Source organism: Eptatretus burgeri, chromosome 3, assembly GCF_056783735.1.
Source record: "Eptatretus burgeri isolate ZD-2024b chromosome 3, Ebu_testis_v1, whole genome shotgun sequence".
NCBI lineage: Eukaryota > Metazoa > Chordata > Myxini > Myxiniformes > Myxinidae > Eptatretus > Eptatretus burgeri.
In genome coordinates this window covers 85,907,417-85,926,228 of record NC_140963.1, presented here as the reverse complement: position 1 = coordinate 85,926,228, position 18,812 = coordinate 85,907,417, and the positions used below count along the sequence as shown (strand labels likewise).

The following is an 18,812-nucleotide window of genomic DNA, read 5'->3' as shown; positions in this document are numbered from 1 at the left end:
CCGAAACCCCGCCCAGGAAGGGTGAGTCCATGGGAGCCTGCCCAATCAGGGCGGGGAGTGACATCTGTTCGAGCGAGCCCCGCCCCGTTGAGGGAGGTCCATAAATTCCCGAACACTCTCTGAGGCAGGGGTGTTTTCTAGGGGGGTTGTTACGAAGGTTGTTCGAAGGTTTTCGACGGGGTTGTTGTTGAGCGTGCAGTTCTTTTGAAGCGGACGGTTGAGCAGAAGGTCATGAAGGCGGCGAACGTGTCTCTACTGGCTCGCTACAATGAAAGGAAAGAGCGACCCTGACCCCCCTCCGTGGATCCCGCTATTCACCACCTGAGCTCCGCCACGAACCACGAGTCCCACACGTGCGACTGGGGACCAAACCAACGACCTTTGTCAGGTGCCGCATCACGGAGTACCCCCTTCCTCCGACGGTCAGGTACCCAGCTGGACTCTGACTACCAGCTCGTCTCTCTCCTCGGCTACGAGGGTCCAATAAAAAACTCTGGGTTTATTTTCATGTGTCTGTGTGTGCGCTAGATACATGTTTATACATGCTAACAAATACATGTTTTTGGATCATTGTAAATATTCCTTGCTTGCATATTCGCGTTAAGTCTTGCTTTGTGTCTTCATTTGCTGTAAATAAATCATCACAGAAATGTTCCCAGTCCGTTTCCGTCCTTTCTTGAATTGGTCCAGCATGGTTCGGATCAGAGTTGAGACGGGGTTTTATCCCCGGTAATCAGACAATTGTAGCCGGGACGTCCTGTGCAGGCCCGCTCGACTGCATCCGAGCCAGAAAGGTGGGTGACAGAGTAGTAGTCGGTCGGTGTAATTTTACCGCTGCCGGTAGATTGAATCCGGTTCGGCCAGGCGTTCCAAGGGCGTGGATCCCCGGTAGCCGAGACCGCATGGTTAATTAGGTAAATTGGATCAAGACAAAATAACCCTACACCCCGCGGTTCAAATATTGGCGACCACGGTCGGTTAAACGACCCGCCAGCTCGTGGAGTTATCCAGAGTGACGGCTACAATTCCAGGGAGTCTGGTGGAGACGACGTAGCTTTCCCCACCTAGTGGTCGTTCTCGCCACCGGACACCCGGCCCACAAATATATATATATATATATATATATATATATATATATATATATATATATATATATATACACACATTTCTTCTTCTTCTTTCGGCTGCTCCCGTTAGGGGTCGCCACAGCGGATCATACGTTATGATCCGCACACTGATTTGGCATAGGTTTTATGCCGGATGCCCTTCCAGACGCAACCCAGGTCGCCTCTTACGACACAGGGATAAGGATTGGGTTTCGCCATGATTCCGGGCTGCCCTACGCCCTCTCACAGCGCGGCCCAGCGCAGAGCTCCCGTCCTCAAGCGATCCTCCAACCCAAGCCTCCGAGTAGCCGGATTATAGGCGCACGCCACTACGCCCGGTTATATATATATATATATATATATATATATATATATATATATATATATATATATATATATATATATATATATATATATATATGCGATACAAACAAACACGACATAATAGTGACCGAAGCTTTTCGTGCTGCAGACTTCAGGGTAAAAATCGCAGCAGGTGAAGGAGGAAGTGAAGGTGCGTGCTTTATCCGCAGGTCTCAATAAGGTAGACACTGATTGGCTCAACCGTAATTATGTCACGGTTAATCCAAACGCCCATTGGTCGGCTCATCATCTTCACCTCGAGCTCCCATTGGCTGGAGCAGAGTTCATCGATGATTGACGTTTGCAACCACATCCTGGAGAGAGGGGGGATGGGTTTCCCCTTAGGTCCATTCACCATTTGTTACCGTACTTCCCTTGATCTTTCCATGCTGAAAGAGACAGAGATCATACAAATTCCTTTTGAAAACATAATATTGGATCGGTGGTAAGGATGAAGGTTGCTTCCAACATACGTAAATGAAACGAGCTCTGACCTCACTCAATATCCTGAACTTTAAAGACACTTTAAAGTTTAGATTCTGCAGACCCATAAGAACCCCTAAGATCATATCGACCCTGTTAGAACCCTTACACCATTAAGAACCATGAGTTTAGACCTTTTTTCTGAACCACTTACACCCTTTAGAGTTTCGACCTTCACACCCCTTAAGTCCCTTGACTCACTTTAGACCTTAACACTCTTTCTACCCCTTACACCATTCAGACCTTTAGACATGTTAGGCATCTTTAGACTGCTTGGACCCTTGACCATTTAGAGCTTTAGACCATTTAGACCTTTTTAGACACATTTGATCCCTTTAGACATTTCCATCCTTTCGAGATTTGACCATTTAGACCCCTTAGACCCTGACGACTATTAGAATATACCCTTTCGAACTTCAGATCATCTCAAACCTTTCAGATACACACCAGACAAATATCTATACTCTTCTTGCAAAACACAGACTATACTTTTTCAGAAAGTAATGTGCAAACGCTCCCCAGCCAGAGGGTGGGTACTCTGCCAGTAGAATAAAATAGAAAACAGAATGGTTCAGGGGTAACACCAGCAAATAAAATGTCCAATTGGTGATTTTCAGGCAGGGTGGTGCATCACACTGTGCACCTTCCTATGAATGGATGTTAAGCTGAGTGTCCTGCCTGCAAGCATTACTTTGTGGACTTTAAATATCCCATAGTGTTTTTCGTGAAGAGTAGGCGAGTTATTTGTGAAATCCTGAACAAAATACAAATCCTGACAAAATCATTTCTCGTCAAATGTCAATCCTGGCCAGTTGGTTCGCGAATGACAAAATCATTAAGTTGTGCCACTTAATATTGATTGGGCACATCAGTTTCCAATATTCGCCTTGAATACAAAAGTCTTCCGTAATATATAGCACCCCTGCTAATGTTAAATCAGAACAGCTTCTTTCTTGTTTTGTTTTCCGACCCCACCAAGGATCCACGCTATTGTCCACCACCCAGTGGTAATGATGGGTACAATTGAGCTATCCACCCGTCACCACTGCCCAAGAATTAAAAACAGCATTTTTAAAGTCCCTTCAGTCCTCAACATCAATCCCAACAGGAGCAGCTTATTTACAATAACTTCCATTATTATAGTTGTGGACCCATTTTTGGAAGGAATATTTTTGGAGTGAATCAATGGTTCAGGCGACCTTTGGTCCTTGTGCCTGTGGACTCGGCTAAGTTTTCCTTTGTGGGTCAGCCCTGCACGGCAAGGAGCTGGTGGGCCAAGAGTGTGAGGTATGGCATTTTTCAAAAATGTGGATCGAGAGTGTGGGAGTCGAAGAGGTCCAAGCATGGGAGTGAAGGAAGTCCGGGCATGGGAGTCGAGGAGGGTATTTGCGTGAGTGTGATGAGGGTCGAACTGAGTGACTTTTGAACTTTGATTTTTGTTGAAAGCATTTACTTGTAAGATGAATGAGCACAAATTTAATGTATTAAGGAGAGCAGGGAGAGCGGGACAAAAACAAAGAAGGGGTGGGAGAGGAAGAGAAGAGCGAGTGAGTGGGATGGAGAAAGGGATGAGTGCTTCGAGGGTATGGGAGAGGAGTCAAGTGTGGAGGGAGAGAGCAAGCACGGGGAAGGTGAGCAGCGAGTGGAGAGAGCGGTTTGTGTGCGTGTGCGCACTCAGGATTATGACAACAGGCTGGGGTAGTGGGTCCAGGAGGTCAGTGCTGCTGAATGATGACCTGAGTGTCCCAAACTGATCAAGATGGTACTGGCTCTGCCAGGTGGGCAGTGGTTCAGAAACAAGGCTCAGCTAGGTCGTTTGAATGTGGGATAAATGGAAGGGAGAGGAGTCGAGGTGGTGGAGATGATGCGGAGAGGAAGGTTGGAAGTGTTTTGTGTACAGGAGACCAGATGGAAAGGAGACAATGGGAGGAGGTTGTGAGGAGGATACAAATTGTTGCACACGGGTGGGGATGGAAAGAGTAATGGTGTGGGAATAATAGTATCGAAAGAGATCAACAAAGAGGTGGTCAGAATAGAAAGATGGGAGAGATGGATAGTTATGGCATGGGTGGTGATTGAGGCAAATGTTGTGTGTTATGTCAGTATATGGGCCACAGATGGGAAGGACTGGGGTGGAAAAGCAGGAATTCAGGAACACCCTGGGAATGGTTCAGCAGGACGTGATACTGCACATTGCGAGGGACTTTAACATGAATGTGGGAGTACTTGAGCCGTGTGAAGAGGAATGTTTTGGTAAATTTGGGTGAGGAACAAGGAATGAAGAGGGTTGAGAGCTGGTGGCAAGGAATGAGATGGCCATAGCTGGTTCACTCTTTCGAAAGTGGGAAAGTCAAGATTACCTGCAGGAGTGGACAGCATAGAACAGAATTGTATTTCGTGGTGGTAAGGAAGCGACAGTTGTGGAGGGTTAAGGATTTTAAGGCAGTGGCGGGAGAGCATGTCATCACCCAGCACAAGCCTGTAGTGTTTGTGGTATGGATGGAGAAAAGGAGGGATTCCAAGAGCAGGGGTTGGAAGATTATTAGGTGGGGGAAGTGGACGAGAAGTGTCATCGTAGAGTACAAGGAGAGGATGAGGGCCACATATGAGAAACTTAGCGAAACTTGGAGGAGTGAAAGAAGTATGGAGAGGCGTTTAGGGAAATTGCAGAAGTTTAGTGTGGAAGGACGTCATGAAAGGGTGCATCGTCGAGGGATAGAAACCAGTTATGGAAGACGGAGGAGGTAGGGAATGCAGTTGGTGACAAGAAGGAGGTTTGGAAGAGGAGAAAGAAGATTAAGGATAGGGGAGGCAGACAAATGTGGGGTTGTTGCACCTGTATGGCCAGAAGAAAGCAGCAAGGAGGAGCTGTGGATAAGGCGAGGAATGATATAGAAGAGGAGGTGCACACCAAGTTGGAAGAGGATGGTGGGAGGAAGATGATATATGATTTGGCTCGTGAGAGGGAAAAGGACAGTAAGGACATGAATGGGGGCATTGATTCAGGATGACAGCAGAAGGCGAGTGACAGAGAGGGGGGGCAGTATTGAAGGTGTGGGAAGGATATTTCAAAGAGCTGTTGAACTGGGAAGGGAGCAACGGCAAGCTGGATCTACCATGTTATGTGGAGGGGAAAGTGGAGTTGGTGGATATCATGGAGGAGGAAGTGCAGATTGAATTGAAGATGATGAAGAATGGAAGAACACTGGGCATTGATGAGGTGGGTACAGAGTTGATAATTGCAGTGGGAGAAGTCAGAGTAAGTTGGACGAAGAGACTGTTGAATGTATTGTTACGGCTGTGGAAATTCGCAGAACACCATATCGGGCCTAAGTTCAGTTATGCCGATAAGTCCGTGTTCAGTTAGATTTCCCCACCGTTGTTTAATGGGATTTGTTCGTGTCACCCCGGGCTGTGATCTTCAGTTAGCTGTTTTTCTTTCGCTATCGTTATTTTGGACCAACCACAACAACCACGATCAACACCAACCACAATCTCCACAACCACAATCAACACCAACCACGATCGCCACAACCACGATCAACACCAACCACGATCGCCTCAACCACGATCAACACCAACCACGATCGCCTCAACCACCAACCACAACAACCATGATCAACACCAACCACGATCGCCACAACCACAATCAACACCAACCACGATCAACACCAACCACGATCAACACCAACCACCAACCATGATCGCCACAACCACGATTAGCACCAACCACGATCGCCTCAACCACCAACCACAACAACCACAATCAACACCAACCACGATCGCCTCAACCACCAACCACCAACCACCCTCTCCACACCGCCTTCATAACAACGACATCTCCCCACCATCTCCTAAACCGCATCTCCCCCACCTAAATAACATCGCCTCACCTTCATCCCCGAAGCGACACCATCTTTGTACCAGCCGCGGCGAATCCCCAGCGAACAGCGTCGCTGCAAACCGACGCGGGGGGTTTTGTTGATAGCGCAGGTTTGGTGATTTCACGCATGTCCGCTCTGTAAAAGCTTCGCCTCGGAAATCGGATCACAGGAGAAAAAGGGGCGGGGCCTGTGAAGGTCAGAGGTCAGAGAGCGGAGGTCACATCTCGTCTCACCAACCCTATAAAAGGCCGCGCAGAGCGCCAGTTTGAGGTGAGAGTTGTCAGTCGTAGTCATCGGTGGAGTCTGGAAGCGGTCGGAGAAGTCTGGAGCCGGAGGAGCACAGGCGGGGCGAAGTCCAGGGGAGCGAAGGACGCGCGAGGCGAAGAGCGTGGCTGAGCCTGCAGTGCCGGGCAGATCTGCGCGTTTGTGTGGGAAGAGCCGGAGCTCGCTTGCCAGCCAGCGCCAAACGGTCTGAGGTGATCGGGCTTCGGGACAGTCCGAGCGTCGCGGAGGAACAGACAGGTTCTTACAAAGAGCATCAACTTTGAAAGAGCATCCAAACCGGTTCGTTCCTCTCAGCACGTCGCCGGCTGAGGCCCAATACCCGGCCGCCTGGCAAGGCCTGGGCGCAACCGTGGCTACGCTAGCTGCCGTGGGGAAAGAGCGTCGCGGGTCGCCCCATCGAGGAACCACGAGGGTGGAGGTAACCTGCAACGGTCTCGTGAGACTCCTTCGGTCCGCCAAGTCCCACTTAATAAAGGCCTACGGGTTCAGTCTGACCCCCTTGTCTCTGAAGGGGTCTTTTCTTGATTTATGTGTGAATGTTGTGGCACCATGTCCTGCAAGTATAACTGTGTAAGTGCTTGTGAATAATAATCATAGACGGTTGTAGTGCTTTTACCTTGCTCATGTCTTGTCCCCTTTCCCCATTCATTGAATCCCTGTTTACATGTGCATTATAAATAAATGCCCTTGTGTGAATGTTAACCCGTTCATCGTGTCCTTTTTCCCCAATTGAACTGCTATCTTGCTCTCGGAATAATAGCGGGCTTTTTAATAGCCAATAAAAGAATTGGGTCCAGCGAGGTCTCGCGATAATACACCGCTCGGTTATCCTAGAACGGAACGAACCGCTTAAGCGGTTCGTGTCCAAGCAGACCTCACTGAGGTACGGTCTCTCGGTAGTCTGCCCACACGAATACTTAGGTATATCGATAATTCGGCGATTGACCCTGTCGCGCGCGGGTGGAGTGTTGATTCGGCCGTGGTGTGCGTTTGGAGCACACCCGTGACTGGTTTTCGGCGTTGTTCCGGAATGTCGCGACTGAATTGTCCGTCCGGTGGGCGAGACGGCCACCATTGGCTAAAGCGGCTGTTCGCACGCTGGGCGGGCGGAATATTCGTAACAGTATGTATGAGAGAGGGTTCAATTCCAGAGGATTGTCGGACAGGGTTAATTGGGCCAATATGGAAGGGGAGATGTTCAAGATCCAGGGAATTACAGAAGCATTACGCTCCTTAATCATGTCATGAATTTGCTGGAGAGGAGGACACAAGGAAGAATGTGGAGGTGGAGATCGGAGAAGAGCAGCAGGGGTTTAGAAAGGGTAGGGGGGATGACGGACGGGATGTTCATGCTGAGACAGCTGGTGGAGAAGAGGTTGGAGGTGCAAGGTGAAATGGCAATGGGATTTGTAGACCTGGAAAAGACTTGCAACACTTTCCTGAGAGAGATGGTGATGGATGGGAGTGCCGGAAGCAGAAATTAGGTGAGTGGAAGGGATGTACAGTACAAGGGAACAAAGGGAAGAATTTTGGTTGGTCCAAAGATATCTGAGGAGCTCAGCATGAACATCTTGTTTGAGGCAGGGAAACTTTCTCATCCCGTTCGTGTTTATCATGGTGATGGAGCTGGAAGGTGAACATGAGGGGTAGTATGCCTGGTGGTGGCTTAATGGTTAGAGTGGTGGGCTTTGGATCCAAGGATCCCGAGTTCAAATCCCACTCGGCTGTTGAATTCAACACCAGGTGGTGTTTACTCTGCCTGTCATCCTTCCGAGGTCAGCAAGAAGAGTGCCAGCATGCTGGTATCCTGTGCCGGAGTGGTGACCCGTCCAGGATTGTGCCCAATCGCCAATGAGACTGCTTAGGCAGCTCCAACGCTCTGCACAGAGTATGGTCCCAATGGATGGATGGATGGGGAGGATGCTGTCTGCAGAGATGCAGGAATTACTGGGGGAGTGGAAGGCAGCATTTGGGAAGCATGGGCTGAATACAAGTATGGAGAAGACTGAAGTGATGTGGGTCAGGCAGCAGAGAAAATAAATTAATATCAGGTTAGAGGGGAAGGAGATCAGACAGGGAAATAGGTTTGATTATCTGGGGGGGGGGCGGGGGGGACAGTAACCAGGGATGGTAAGTCCAAGGCAGAGGTACGGAGGAAGATTCATGTGGGTGTGAATGTGTGGAGGAGAGTGGAGGGAGTGAGTAGAGGGAGTAGTGGCAGATAGAAACATATTAAGGAAATTGAAAGGGAAGGTTCTGATGTCATGTGTGACACCGGCCTACCTTCATGGTCTGGAGACTGTGGCACTGACAGAGACAACAACAGAGGCTGCAATTTTGTGAGAACAACTGGGTCAGAAGGATTGCAGGAATGAAGAGGGTGGAAATGAGGAGGATGAACTGATGGAGGAGACTGGAGTGCAGATGAGCTTGACGGTGAGATTGATTGGACACGATGTGGATGTGGGAAGACAAAATGGCAAAAAGTGCGGATGGGTTGAGGGAGCAAGGTCGGAGGAAAAGAGGTCGACCACAATTGAGATGAGAGGCTTGTGTGAGGAGGGATATCAATAAGGTCCTGGTGGTTGGAGAGTGGAGATGGCTGAGGACAGGGGGAAGTGGAGGAGTATTGTGGTCGAGGCAGGGCAGAAGCTTGGTTCCATTTGTCCTCACCCTTTATAAAGGGAAGATGAGGATGAGAAGAAGTTTTCATTATTGATCCTCTACTGATTAGCTTCACACAACGCCTTCTAGAGTGCCATCAGATCCCTTCTGCCACTGATCATCTGGGTCTTCTGACATCAGTTGCAGGTTCAACCTTAAAACAAGGTTTGAATTTAAACAAGATTTTAGGGTCTTGCCCAGGAGCTGAGTTGTTGCACAGGAACAATTTGGCCTTTTCTTTTTAACCATCAAGTCAACACACTCGAGGATGCTCAGACACAAACCTCACCAGAGAGTGGTAATAGCATCATACAATGGAACTCTGGGAATCACAACATGTGATTGGTGTCCGCAAGGTAAAGGTTCTGCCATATCCCGGATGTCTTCCAAGTTGGTGCAGAACTTGCTCAAGACTTCCCTCTAGTCTCACCCCATGCACCTTGCTAGTGAACCTCGTGGGGCAGGCAATAAGCTTGCTCATCTTTTTGCGAAAATAAATGCCTGATTAGGAAAATCAGTTCCTGCATTTACACTTCATTTCAACATCTAAAACTAATTTGTTAAAAGTGGAACAAATGGCTTGCTTGATGTTCCCAACTGAGCACACAGCTCAGGGTGCTGTGAGCCAGGTTTAAAATCCCAGATACTGTGTCCATTGCCTCATGTCCTTGCCATTCTTGTAAATTTATACCGATGTCTCCAATTATCCTTGTCCCGAAAGCGATTGATGTACAAACTACACCACGAGCCCTCAGACACTGTTTCTACAGAAATTGATGATGTCCTTTCCTGCACACAGCCCTAAAAATACATCACAAATTCACATATATTTGCATATGTCATCCAACGGTGCATACAACAGAGAATGTCCAAAAAGAAAACGTTTACTCATTTACTCAAAAAGTTTTGTTTTTTTCTAAGTTATGGAGCACAATTCACTTCTAAAAATGATTTTAATGCATATATATATATATATATGGTTTTTTTTTTATAACCCTAGTTGCCCTTTCAGGTAATTGCAGTTGGAAATAGATCATATTTGTTTAGATTTGGAAAGTACAATGAGAGCCCGCTATGTACAACAAATTGGTACAATAAAAAAAACTTTCAATCTCAGAAACTCTAACCTGATGTCATTCTGGTATAAAGTGCTGGTACTTTAAAAAAAAATCATTTAAATCTCCAAGTAGCAGGAACAGTGGACTCCAGGAAGAATAACAAAGAAGGGCTGGAAGCAGCAGTCAGTGTCGCATGACTCTACCCTGGGAAACCCACCACAATCCTGGCTGACCGCCAGCATGTTCTGTGCACAACTGTGTTGGATCGGCCTCCACCGGTTGAAACTGCAGCTGCAGCTGCAGTTCCGGTCCGGAAAGGAGAAGAGTTGGAGAAAGTGGAAGGCCATCGGCTGATCGTATGGTATACTCTGTGCAGTGTACCTGTCACAGAAGCGAACACGACTAAGATTTGTGTAAAAAGCTGGGCCACACAAAGAATGCTGCAAGCATTTGTATTCCTTTTCATATCAACACAGAACGAGCTCAGGAGACCATATTTTTTAAATACAAGAATTTAAATAATACTTCAGCCTTTGACATAATAAAATAAAATAAAAATCTGTGCTGTCACACAATAATTCAGTGTGATATCACAGGGGACCAAGTGCTGCCACTGATAAGAGGTTATGTGGAAAGTTCCACCACAAGTAAATCTCCATATTATAGGCCATGGGCGAGAGGGGGTCCACATGCACTCTCCTCACTATTTTTATGTAACCCTGGGTCTATCAAGTTGGAAAAATGATGTTAACAGGAAAAAACGGGTCTCAAGATACCCCCCTCCCCCCATGGACTTTCTAACCACGGGTAGTGAATTAGGGGTAGGGGAAATAGAAATGGCTGTAATTTTTTAACCAATCATTGTAGAATAACAAATGACCACTTAAAATGTTGGCCTTGGCTCGGCCGACAATTCAATGTATAGCTTATGCAAATGCATTCAGTAAATAGGTTAAAAGAGGTCAAAAGGTCATGAAATTTGACCCCTGCCTAAAATCACACCCCTTCTCAAAAAATTCATCACCCATACCATTCCAAAGGGAATTTCTCAGCCAAAATGGGTTCAAATGGAAGCCAATAGGTACCCAAGCTGATTATAAGTTTGAAAATATGGATGCTCTTATTTCTTCAGCCATGGTATACAACGGTTTTGGACCCATTTTTAACATGGCCGTTTTTCCACCAAAAAGCATGCAAAATTGCACAAACCCAATCAAAGTCTAATTTCGTCACTTCAAATGATCCAATTTTGACAAATTTAGTATCAAAATATTGGTATTGATGATTCCTACCCTTTGTTTGTTTTTCTTTTCAGGTATTGGCTAGAAATGTACCATGGAATGTCGAAAAAGGAGGAAGGTGGATGATGGTTCAGGCGAGGAGACGGGAGTCTGCATTATCCATGCAAAAGATCCAAAATCAGATGAGTTCACGTTCATTAAGAATACAAAGGATCCAACAGAGCCCTTCAAAAAGATCCTATCGGTGAAGGAGCAGAGACTGTTGCAGCCTTTCGAATCTCCATATCGGATGAATGACATTTGCGCACAGATACCAGAGGTATGTGAAGATAACCATGGGTATTATCGTGCATGTTACACACCATTTACAGTGAATCTTCAGCATCTCAAGGAGGTTCCTCCAGATGAGCAACCATCAACCAGCCATTCGAGAGAGCCCAGGAGATCATCCATTGACAAAGACAAAACTCTTTTCAATCCGGACTGTTTGTTCTGTAATAAACAAGGAAGGAAGAAAGTTAAAGGATTGTGGACAACTGAAGACACTAAGGTCTTTGAATGTGAGGGAGGTGAAACTGTCATTAAATTGGCTGAGCAAAAGGGAGACTGTGACCTTGTCGGGAGAATTTCTGGCTTCGATCTCTTTGCCTGCGAGGCCAAATATCATCCCTCATGCCGCAGAAACAATGTCAATTGTCCCAACAAGGGGAGATCGCAAGACAACGGAAATGTCCTGCAACAAGCAGCCCTGGAGAAAGCACACCGAGACGCTTTTGCAAATGTATGTTCAGTGATCAACGAAAACGTTGCACTCGCCTGGAGAGTTGTTCGACTGAGTGAGTTGCATGATATTTACATTTCACATCTCAATGAAACACCCTTTCCAAATCCAAACTATCGGGGTGAAAAGCTGGTTAAAACTTGAAAAACAGAAGGATTACCAAGGACTTCTGGGGTTTTGTCCTATTGGGGCAGATTGCCGATTCAGTTCTTACTGAGTGTTCAATCTGAAAATGGATATTAGGCAAGCAATAAAGTCAAGCTACCAACTTGGACAGAATGAAAAGATCAAAGAGGTTGCCGATGTCCTGAGGAATGAAATCATAAGCAGATTTAAGGATGTCGACGAAATGCCACGGCCACTAACTGTAAATGATCTGAATTATACTCCTTCTGTTCTCCCTCTGTTGTTAGAGAAGTTCCTCATCAATGTTCCTTCTGGAGAAAAAACAACGTGTCGGAGGACAGGCCGCTTAGTCAACTCTGTCGGTCAGGACATATGCCATGCTGCTATCGAATGGCAAATGGAAGTTGCCTAAACATGTTGTTCTTGGAATGGCCCTAAGACACATATTCTGCAGTGCTGAGCTGATAATAATCCTAAACAGTCTTGGACATTGTGAGAACTACTCATTTCTCCTAGAACTTGAGACAGCACGAGCAGTCACAGTGGACAGTACTTCGAGCTTCCTGCCTCTCAATATCGTACGAAATCCATCCTGCCCCTTTGTGTTTCATTCAGACTTTGACAACTTTGACGCATTTGTCAATGAACAGTGTGGGGCTGGGAGTGTCCATCGATCCCATGGGGTCATGCTGCAGGATGTCACACCAGTTCAAGGTGAAGATATCGGAGGAACACAGCCAACGATAGACAGCACATCAAGGACAGGGCAGAGATCATTGAAATTGATACCCGAACCAGAACTCCCAGATTGTTACATGGGAAAAGGTAAATGTCCACAATATGAAATTGTCACAAAGCTGATCGACACGGGAGATGGAGCACACACCAACCAGATAATGAAAGATCTCCTTTGGATCGTGATTCATCTACACATTGCCAAGAGAACACAGGGAGTGCCTGGCTGGGGAGGCTATGTCTCATTGACCGGTGAAGTGCCATCACGACTGACGACAGTTGAGTATTACCCGATCATACCTCATCCCATTACGGATATCAGAGCAGTGCAGGAATGCCTACAATACTCAGAAGAAGCTTCAAAAGAGGTTAGACAGCACTATGTCATCACTACGTTTGACCTTGGAGTTTGTATGAAAGCATACCCTCTTGTATGGAGCAATACAAGATGCTATGAAGATCACATCATGATCAGAACATTCCATCTTGCCTGTGGGTACTTTAAAATGTTGGGGAAAATAGATGGATGGGAATGGTTTTGCAGACATTCTTCTAGAAGCTGGTCTAATATCATCTGAATCCCTGAGTGGAGTTACATCTGCAAAGAACTACTCCTGGTCACTCAATTGCCACAAGGTTCTGATGGAAGCCCTAGAGAGACTGATACTGGCCCGATTTTTGGAAAATATCGATCACATGTAACTGACGCTGTCCCTTCTACAGGCTGTTAAGACAAACAATTTCACAGTGTACGCACAATGTCTTGGCATCATGCCTGACCTATTCTTCAGCTTCAGGTGACAAAACTATGCCCGATACCTCACATACTTTTCAATGTTTATCGCTAATATTGAACATTCACACCCTGATGCAGGTGAGCTGTGAAGAAGATGGGCCATCAGCATTGCTAGGTCCTTTGTCCCTGGTAGTAGGTGTGCCATCGACAAAACCATCGAAGAGACCTTCATGAAACATGCCAAATCGAAAGGTGGCAGTGGCTCAACTGGAGTGGGTTTGAGTGGTCTTGAGACCAGTTACAGCGCCTACCAATGATGGACTAAATCAGCAAAGGAACGAGCAAAATTCCTCCAGGCTACCTACCATCTGGCAGACATGTTTGATGAGGATGACAATGGCATCAGACATCGTGATGTTCAGGCAGCAGAAATACGACATGAAGAAAAGCAGGTGGCAAGGGCAATTGAAGCAATCAAATGCTTCAACAACCTCTTCAGCATTCCCAATACTAAAAAGCTGTACAACATTTCATCCAGTGCCCCAACATCAGGAGGAGTTGAGAAGGATGTTCTGCGTGTAGAGGCTGCTGGTAAGCAAGCAAAGGAGGACTTCATTGAGAATAGACTGATGAAGAAGGATGGGTTCTTCGAGCCAATCAAACGCTTCAACTTGAAAACTATGGCTAACATGCACAAGTCCATTAAGCTCTCAACGTCGCAGAACAAAACCATCGAGTACAAGCAGCAAGGAAACATCGCGTTTCAGCTACTGGTGAAGTCCCAAACACAGACTGATCATAAACTTCATCTTGAAAAGTTGCTTACGTACCCACTGACACCTGTCCCCTACAGCATTGGCTTGGCTGATGGGTTTCTTACCAAAACAGACAAATCCAAAGGCTTCAAACACGTTGTGAAAGGGTGTGATGATGTGGACTTGCCAAGTAATCCGAAGGAGAGCCTCATTACAGAAGATGGGAATGCAATTTTCCATTGTTTACGTGAAGTCCTGGGGAACTTCGGTGAAATATCTCGCAAAATATTAGGTTCTGCACTATACCAATCAGACGTTATTTTCAGCACTGATATATACAAGGAGGACTCTGAAAGCCGTGGAACGGAATAGGAGAGGTTGTGGTGTAAAACTCATCCTCAGTGGTGAAAAGACAAAGTGCCCCAAGGACTGGAAACTGTTTCTCGCCAATGATGAGAACAAGACGCAGTTCGTTCAGGTTTTGTTGACAACATGGAGCAGTGATGCATCAGCCAACATTCTCAATGGCCATGAGGTGATACTCATTTGTGAAGGATTGGCCTATCAGTTAACATCGGATGGACAAACTACAAAGTGCAAGGGGATCCAGTCTTTGGCATCCTCACAAGAAGAAACTGATTCTCGGGTGATCTTGTACTGCATGTATGCCAAGGACAGGGGGTTCAAATTTGTTTGTGTGAGGAGTCCCGATTCAGACATTTTCTTCATCCTTCTCCATTACACGAGATACTTGGAAGGAATCCATATTCTATTTGAAACGGGCAAGGGCAGCACGAGGCACTGTATCGATGTGACCAAGTTGGCTATGTCTCGCACATCTCTCTTTTGTACTGCACTGCTAGGCCTACATGCGTTCATGGGTTGTGACAGTACCAGCGCCTTTAAAGGCAAAGGAAAATTGAAGGGAATAAAAGGCATTGAAACAGATGAATCATTTCAGAGGGCATTCTCCAAATTGGGGGATTCTTGGGAAGTGGATGACAAGGTGATGGAGGAGTTGGAATGGTTTACTTGCATACTATAGGGCAACAAAAGGTCAAAAACGAGTGAATTAACTCCGATTCAAAGTCATGCAAGGAAAGTGCGGCGGAAAGAACGTCCTCAGCAAATCCAGCCATTTTGATCTGGCCACATTGCCACCATGTCAAAGCACCCTTGAGCAGCATGTGTGTCGGTGCAACTACCAGGTTTGGATATGGAAGCTGGCGCATGTTGCAGAGCCTTCTGTTCCCAACCCAAACAACGGGCATGGGTGGACGTTTGAAACCGGGATCATACAGCCAAAGTGGACTGATGGTGTGGTGATGCCATGGCAGTTGGTGGACATTCTCAAGGAAACGATTGAGAACGACATGGACGAATCATATTGTGAAAGTGATGGTGACAGTGAACTCAATGAAAGTGACCTCATTGAAGGAATGGGATCAGATCGTGATAGTGAAAGTGACAGTGACGCCTGAAGGGGTGACCGAAGGCAGGATTTACAAGACATTGGTGAGGTTAACACCGCTTTATCACGATAAATTCAGTCAATCTGATAAATAGTACCAAGGTTAAAATGGGTTAAAAAGGCATACAAGTATGGATCCAATTGCATGTGCTGCTGCTGGCGTTGGTATTTATAAGTTCATCCAATGGAGAATACAACACAGTTGTATTGCAAAATGGGTGTGGCCTTTTAACTTTGGATAACGTCACTGATGATTTAATCAGACATTGGGATGCATCTTAGGGTAGGAATCATCAATAACAAATATTTTGTTCCCAAATTTGTCAAAATTGGATCGTTTGAAGTGATGAAATTAGACTTTGATTGGGTTTGTGCAATTTTGCATGCTTTTTGCTGAAAAACGGTCATGTTAAAAAATGGGTCCAAAACCGTTGTACACCATGACTTAAGAAATAAGAGCATCCACATTTTCAAAGTTGTAATCAACTTGGGTACCTATTGGTTTCCATTTAAACCCATTTTGGCTGAAATTCCCTTTGGAATGGTATGGGTGATGAATTTTCTGAGAAGGGGCATGATTTTAGGCAGGGGTCAAATTTCGTGACCTTTTGACATCTGTTGACCTATTTACTGAATGCATTTGCATAAGCTATACATCGAATTGTAGGCCAAGCCAAGGCCAACATTTTAAGGGGTCAGTTGTTATTCTGCAATGATTGGTTGCAAAATTACAGCCATTTCAATTTCCCTACCCCTAATTCACTACCCGCGGTTTGAAAAATGGGCGTGAACATGCGTGAAAATGGGCGTGAACAAAAATGGGCGTGATACCCATGGGGGGTATCTTCAGAACCAAGTTTTTTCCTGTTAACATCATTTTTCCAACTCAATAGACCCAGGGTTACATAAAAATATCAAAGAAACCTAATAGTGAGGAGGGTGCATGTGGACCCCCTCTAGCCCATGGCCTATAATGATGTGGTGCCCAGGGGTCTTGCTTCAAATGGTGCGTTTCCAAAGGGGCACAGTGTTTGGTTGAAACAGCAAGTACCAGACTGGTCAAACTGCAGAGTAATGGTTGCCCTTCATAGCTGAAGATGGTTGTTCACATTTGACATGCAAACACCTGGGCATGTGAGTTGTGTTTATGGTGTCGGAGGTGCTGCCTCCACAGCAATTGTGCTTTGAGAAAACAAGCAGTGTAACATGATGCCAAAAATATCTGAGAAGACAAGGTCACTCGGTAACTGCATTTTAGGGCAGGAAGTCGTAATTTGTTCAAGGTGCCAGCGAAAACTCATTCACTCTTTGTCATCAGATACATTCTGTTGGATTTTTAATCTGATGCTAACAGACGGGACTCCCGGCTTAACATTCGTCTAAAGGACGGAGCACTTTGTAATGCAACAGCCTGATTGTGAAGCACTAAACCGATAGTTTATAGTCAGGATGGGAATAAAACCCAGAGGAGGCAGCTTAAAGGTGTGCTAACTCTGCATCACCCCTGTCAGGCTAAATCAAAAAGTACATCGAAACTAAATCCAAAATAGTTGCAAATATCTAATGTCAAATTTAAAATGACATGTCTGCAAAAGATACTCATGCTATTTTGAACAAGATGCAGCCTTTGAGCCAGTGTCATAGTCAAAAGACCCTGCCAAAATATCAAGTTAAAATGTTAGAAAGGCATGATAGATTAAATTTTAAAAAGATGAAAGTAAGGAGAAAGCGATTGGACACAGGAATGGTTGGCCAAATAACCTCTTACTGTGTTGAAGTCCACTACATTCTCGAGTTCAGGCATGGCACACAATTGTTCCTCTAAAAAGAGTCTGAAGACCCCAGGCAGGGAGAGTTGCACACTGCAGTGATTGTTGTACCTTGTCCTGTATACTCAGTGCAAAGTCTCCCACAGTGATGCCCTCCTCCTTAATGACAGAGAAGGCTAGTTGCCCGCCAGGCTGCAGAACCTCCACTCGCATGGCTGTGAACTGCTCTTCTGTTTAGAAAGAGATAGAAAAGGGCATTGTGAAAAGAAATGCGAAATTTGTAGATGGCTTAAGATATTTAAATTGGATAACAATACTTTGAAAAATAATAAAACAGTGTGTATTTGTCTGTCCCTTCATAAGGACATAAGATTGAGAAGCAAACCGAGCCTCAACGGCAGTGTACGGAAGCAGTTCTTTCTTCAAATTAACAACAAATACAAGACGCAGGGAGGTGAAATTCACTGCACACGATGTGCAACGTGCAGAGTATACGAGTGTTCATTTATGTCCGTAGGATGTCTAATAAATAAAGGAGATATTGGCACACCTGACATGAGGCTGAGCCTTCAGACTTTGGCACGGGCACGAGGCTGTACCGTTGAAACGAAATGTCCCAAGAAGATAAAGAAAATATGGTAACATTTGTACATGCAGTGTTTTAAAATAACTTTTTCTTGCTAAAAAAAATCATATATTCCAGTCTCCTTGAATATTTCCATTAAAATAACTCCAACCCGTCATTTTGACGGGCTTTTATAGGAGTTTACATAAGCCCAGTAAGGTAATCGGACTGTCGTTCCCATCTGAGTGCAGTGGTCAAAATTATGTCGCCCCAGGTTCAAATCACACACTGTCGATCCCAATTCCAGACAGATCATCTGTAAATGCTGTTATGTCTTTCATGCATTATATTGTCACCCCCCTCCTCCTCCCCAGACAGCAGTTTGCAATGCCCCGACGGCAGAGTTCTTAATATTACGGACTCAGGTGGCCAAATAGAATAAACAGTGAAGAAGCCTTAAGGGCACCAACAGTTTGCAAGGTGATGTAGTGAGTCCAGGTGAGTGAGCCTTGGGATCATTGGCAGTGTTTGCAATGGCACAATTGCAACGCAAACTCATTTAGTGAGACAGAAATGCTGCAAAACAACCACCATCACCGAGAGGCAGCATGGAACCATGCATGTATCGCTATGCCCAGGCTTGCCAGAAGACTGCTTGCAGGGAAATTTTCAAGAAAAGACTTTCCACAAAATTGCTTGCCAGATGTAGTGCAACAGAAGTGTGCCCAGGCTTGCCAGAAAAGGCTTACCTGATTTCGTGAGACAGAAATGCTGCCAAACAACCACCACC

The 18,812-nt window shown here is 45.8% G+C and overlaps 1 protein-coding gene and 2 pseudogenes across 8 annotated transcripts in view; 1 reads left to right on the top strand and 2 right to left on the bottom strand.

Moving 5' to 3' along the window:
- Positions 1-1,305: 1,305 nt before the first annotated feature.
- On the bottom strand, positions 1,306-1,446 carry LOC147030368 (signal recognition particle RNA; annotated as a pseudogene).
- An 8,273-nt stretch (positions 1,447-9,719) lies between these two features.
- LOC147030366 (uncharacterized) overlaps positions 9,720-18,812 on the bottom strand; it is a 117,008-nt gene continuing 107,915 nt past the window's right edge. For 7 of the 8 annotated variants that reach the window (XM_085874330.1, XM_085874332.1, XM_085874328.1 and 4 more), the window contains 2 exons: positions 17,569-17,687; positions 9,720-10,224 (listed from right to left, as the gene is read on the bottom strand). In XM_085874330.1, the coding sequence (XP_085730456.1) occupies positions 10,027-10,224; positions 17,569-17,687 (317 nt within the window). In that variant the 3' untranslated portion in view covers positions 9,720-10,026. Of the gene's footprint in view, positions 10,225-11,446; positions 11,577-17,568; positions 17,688-18,812 lie in introns of all 8 variants that reach the window. The other variant, XM_085874331.1, reaches the window with a different exon arrangement.
- Positions 13,693-15,771, top strand: LOC147030367 (uncharacterized; annotated as a pseudogene).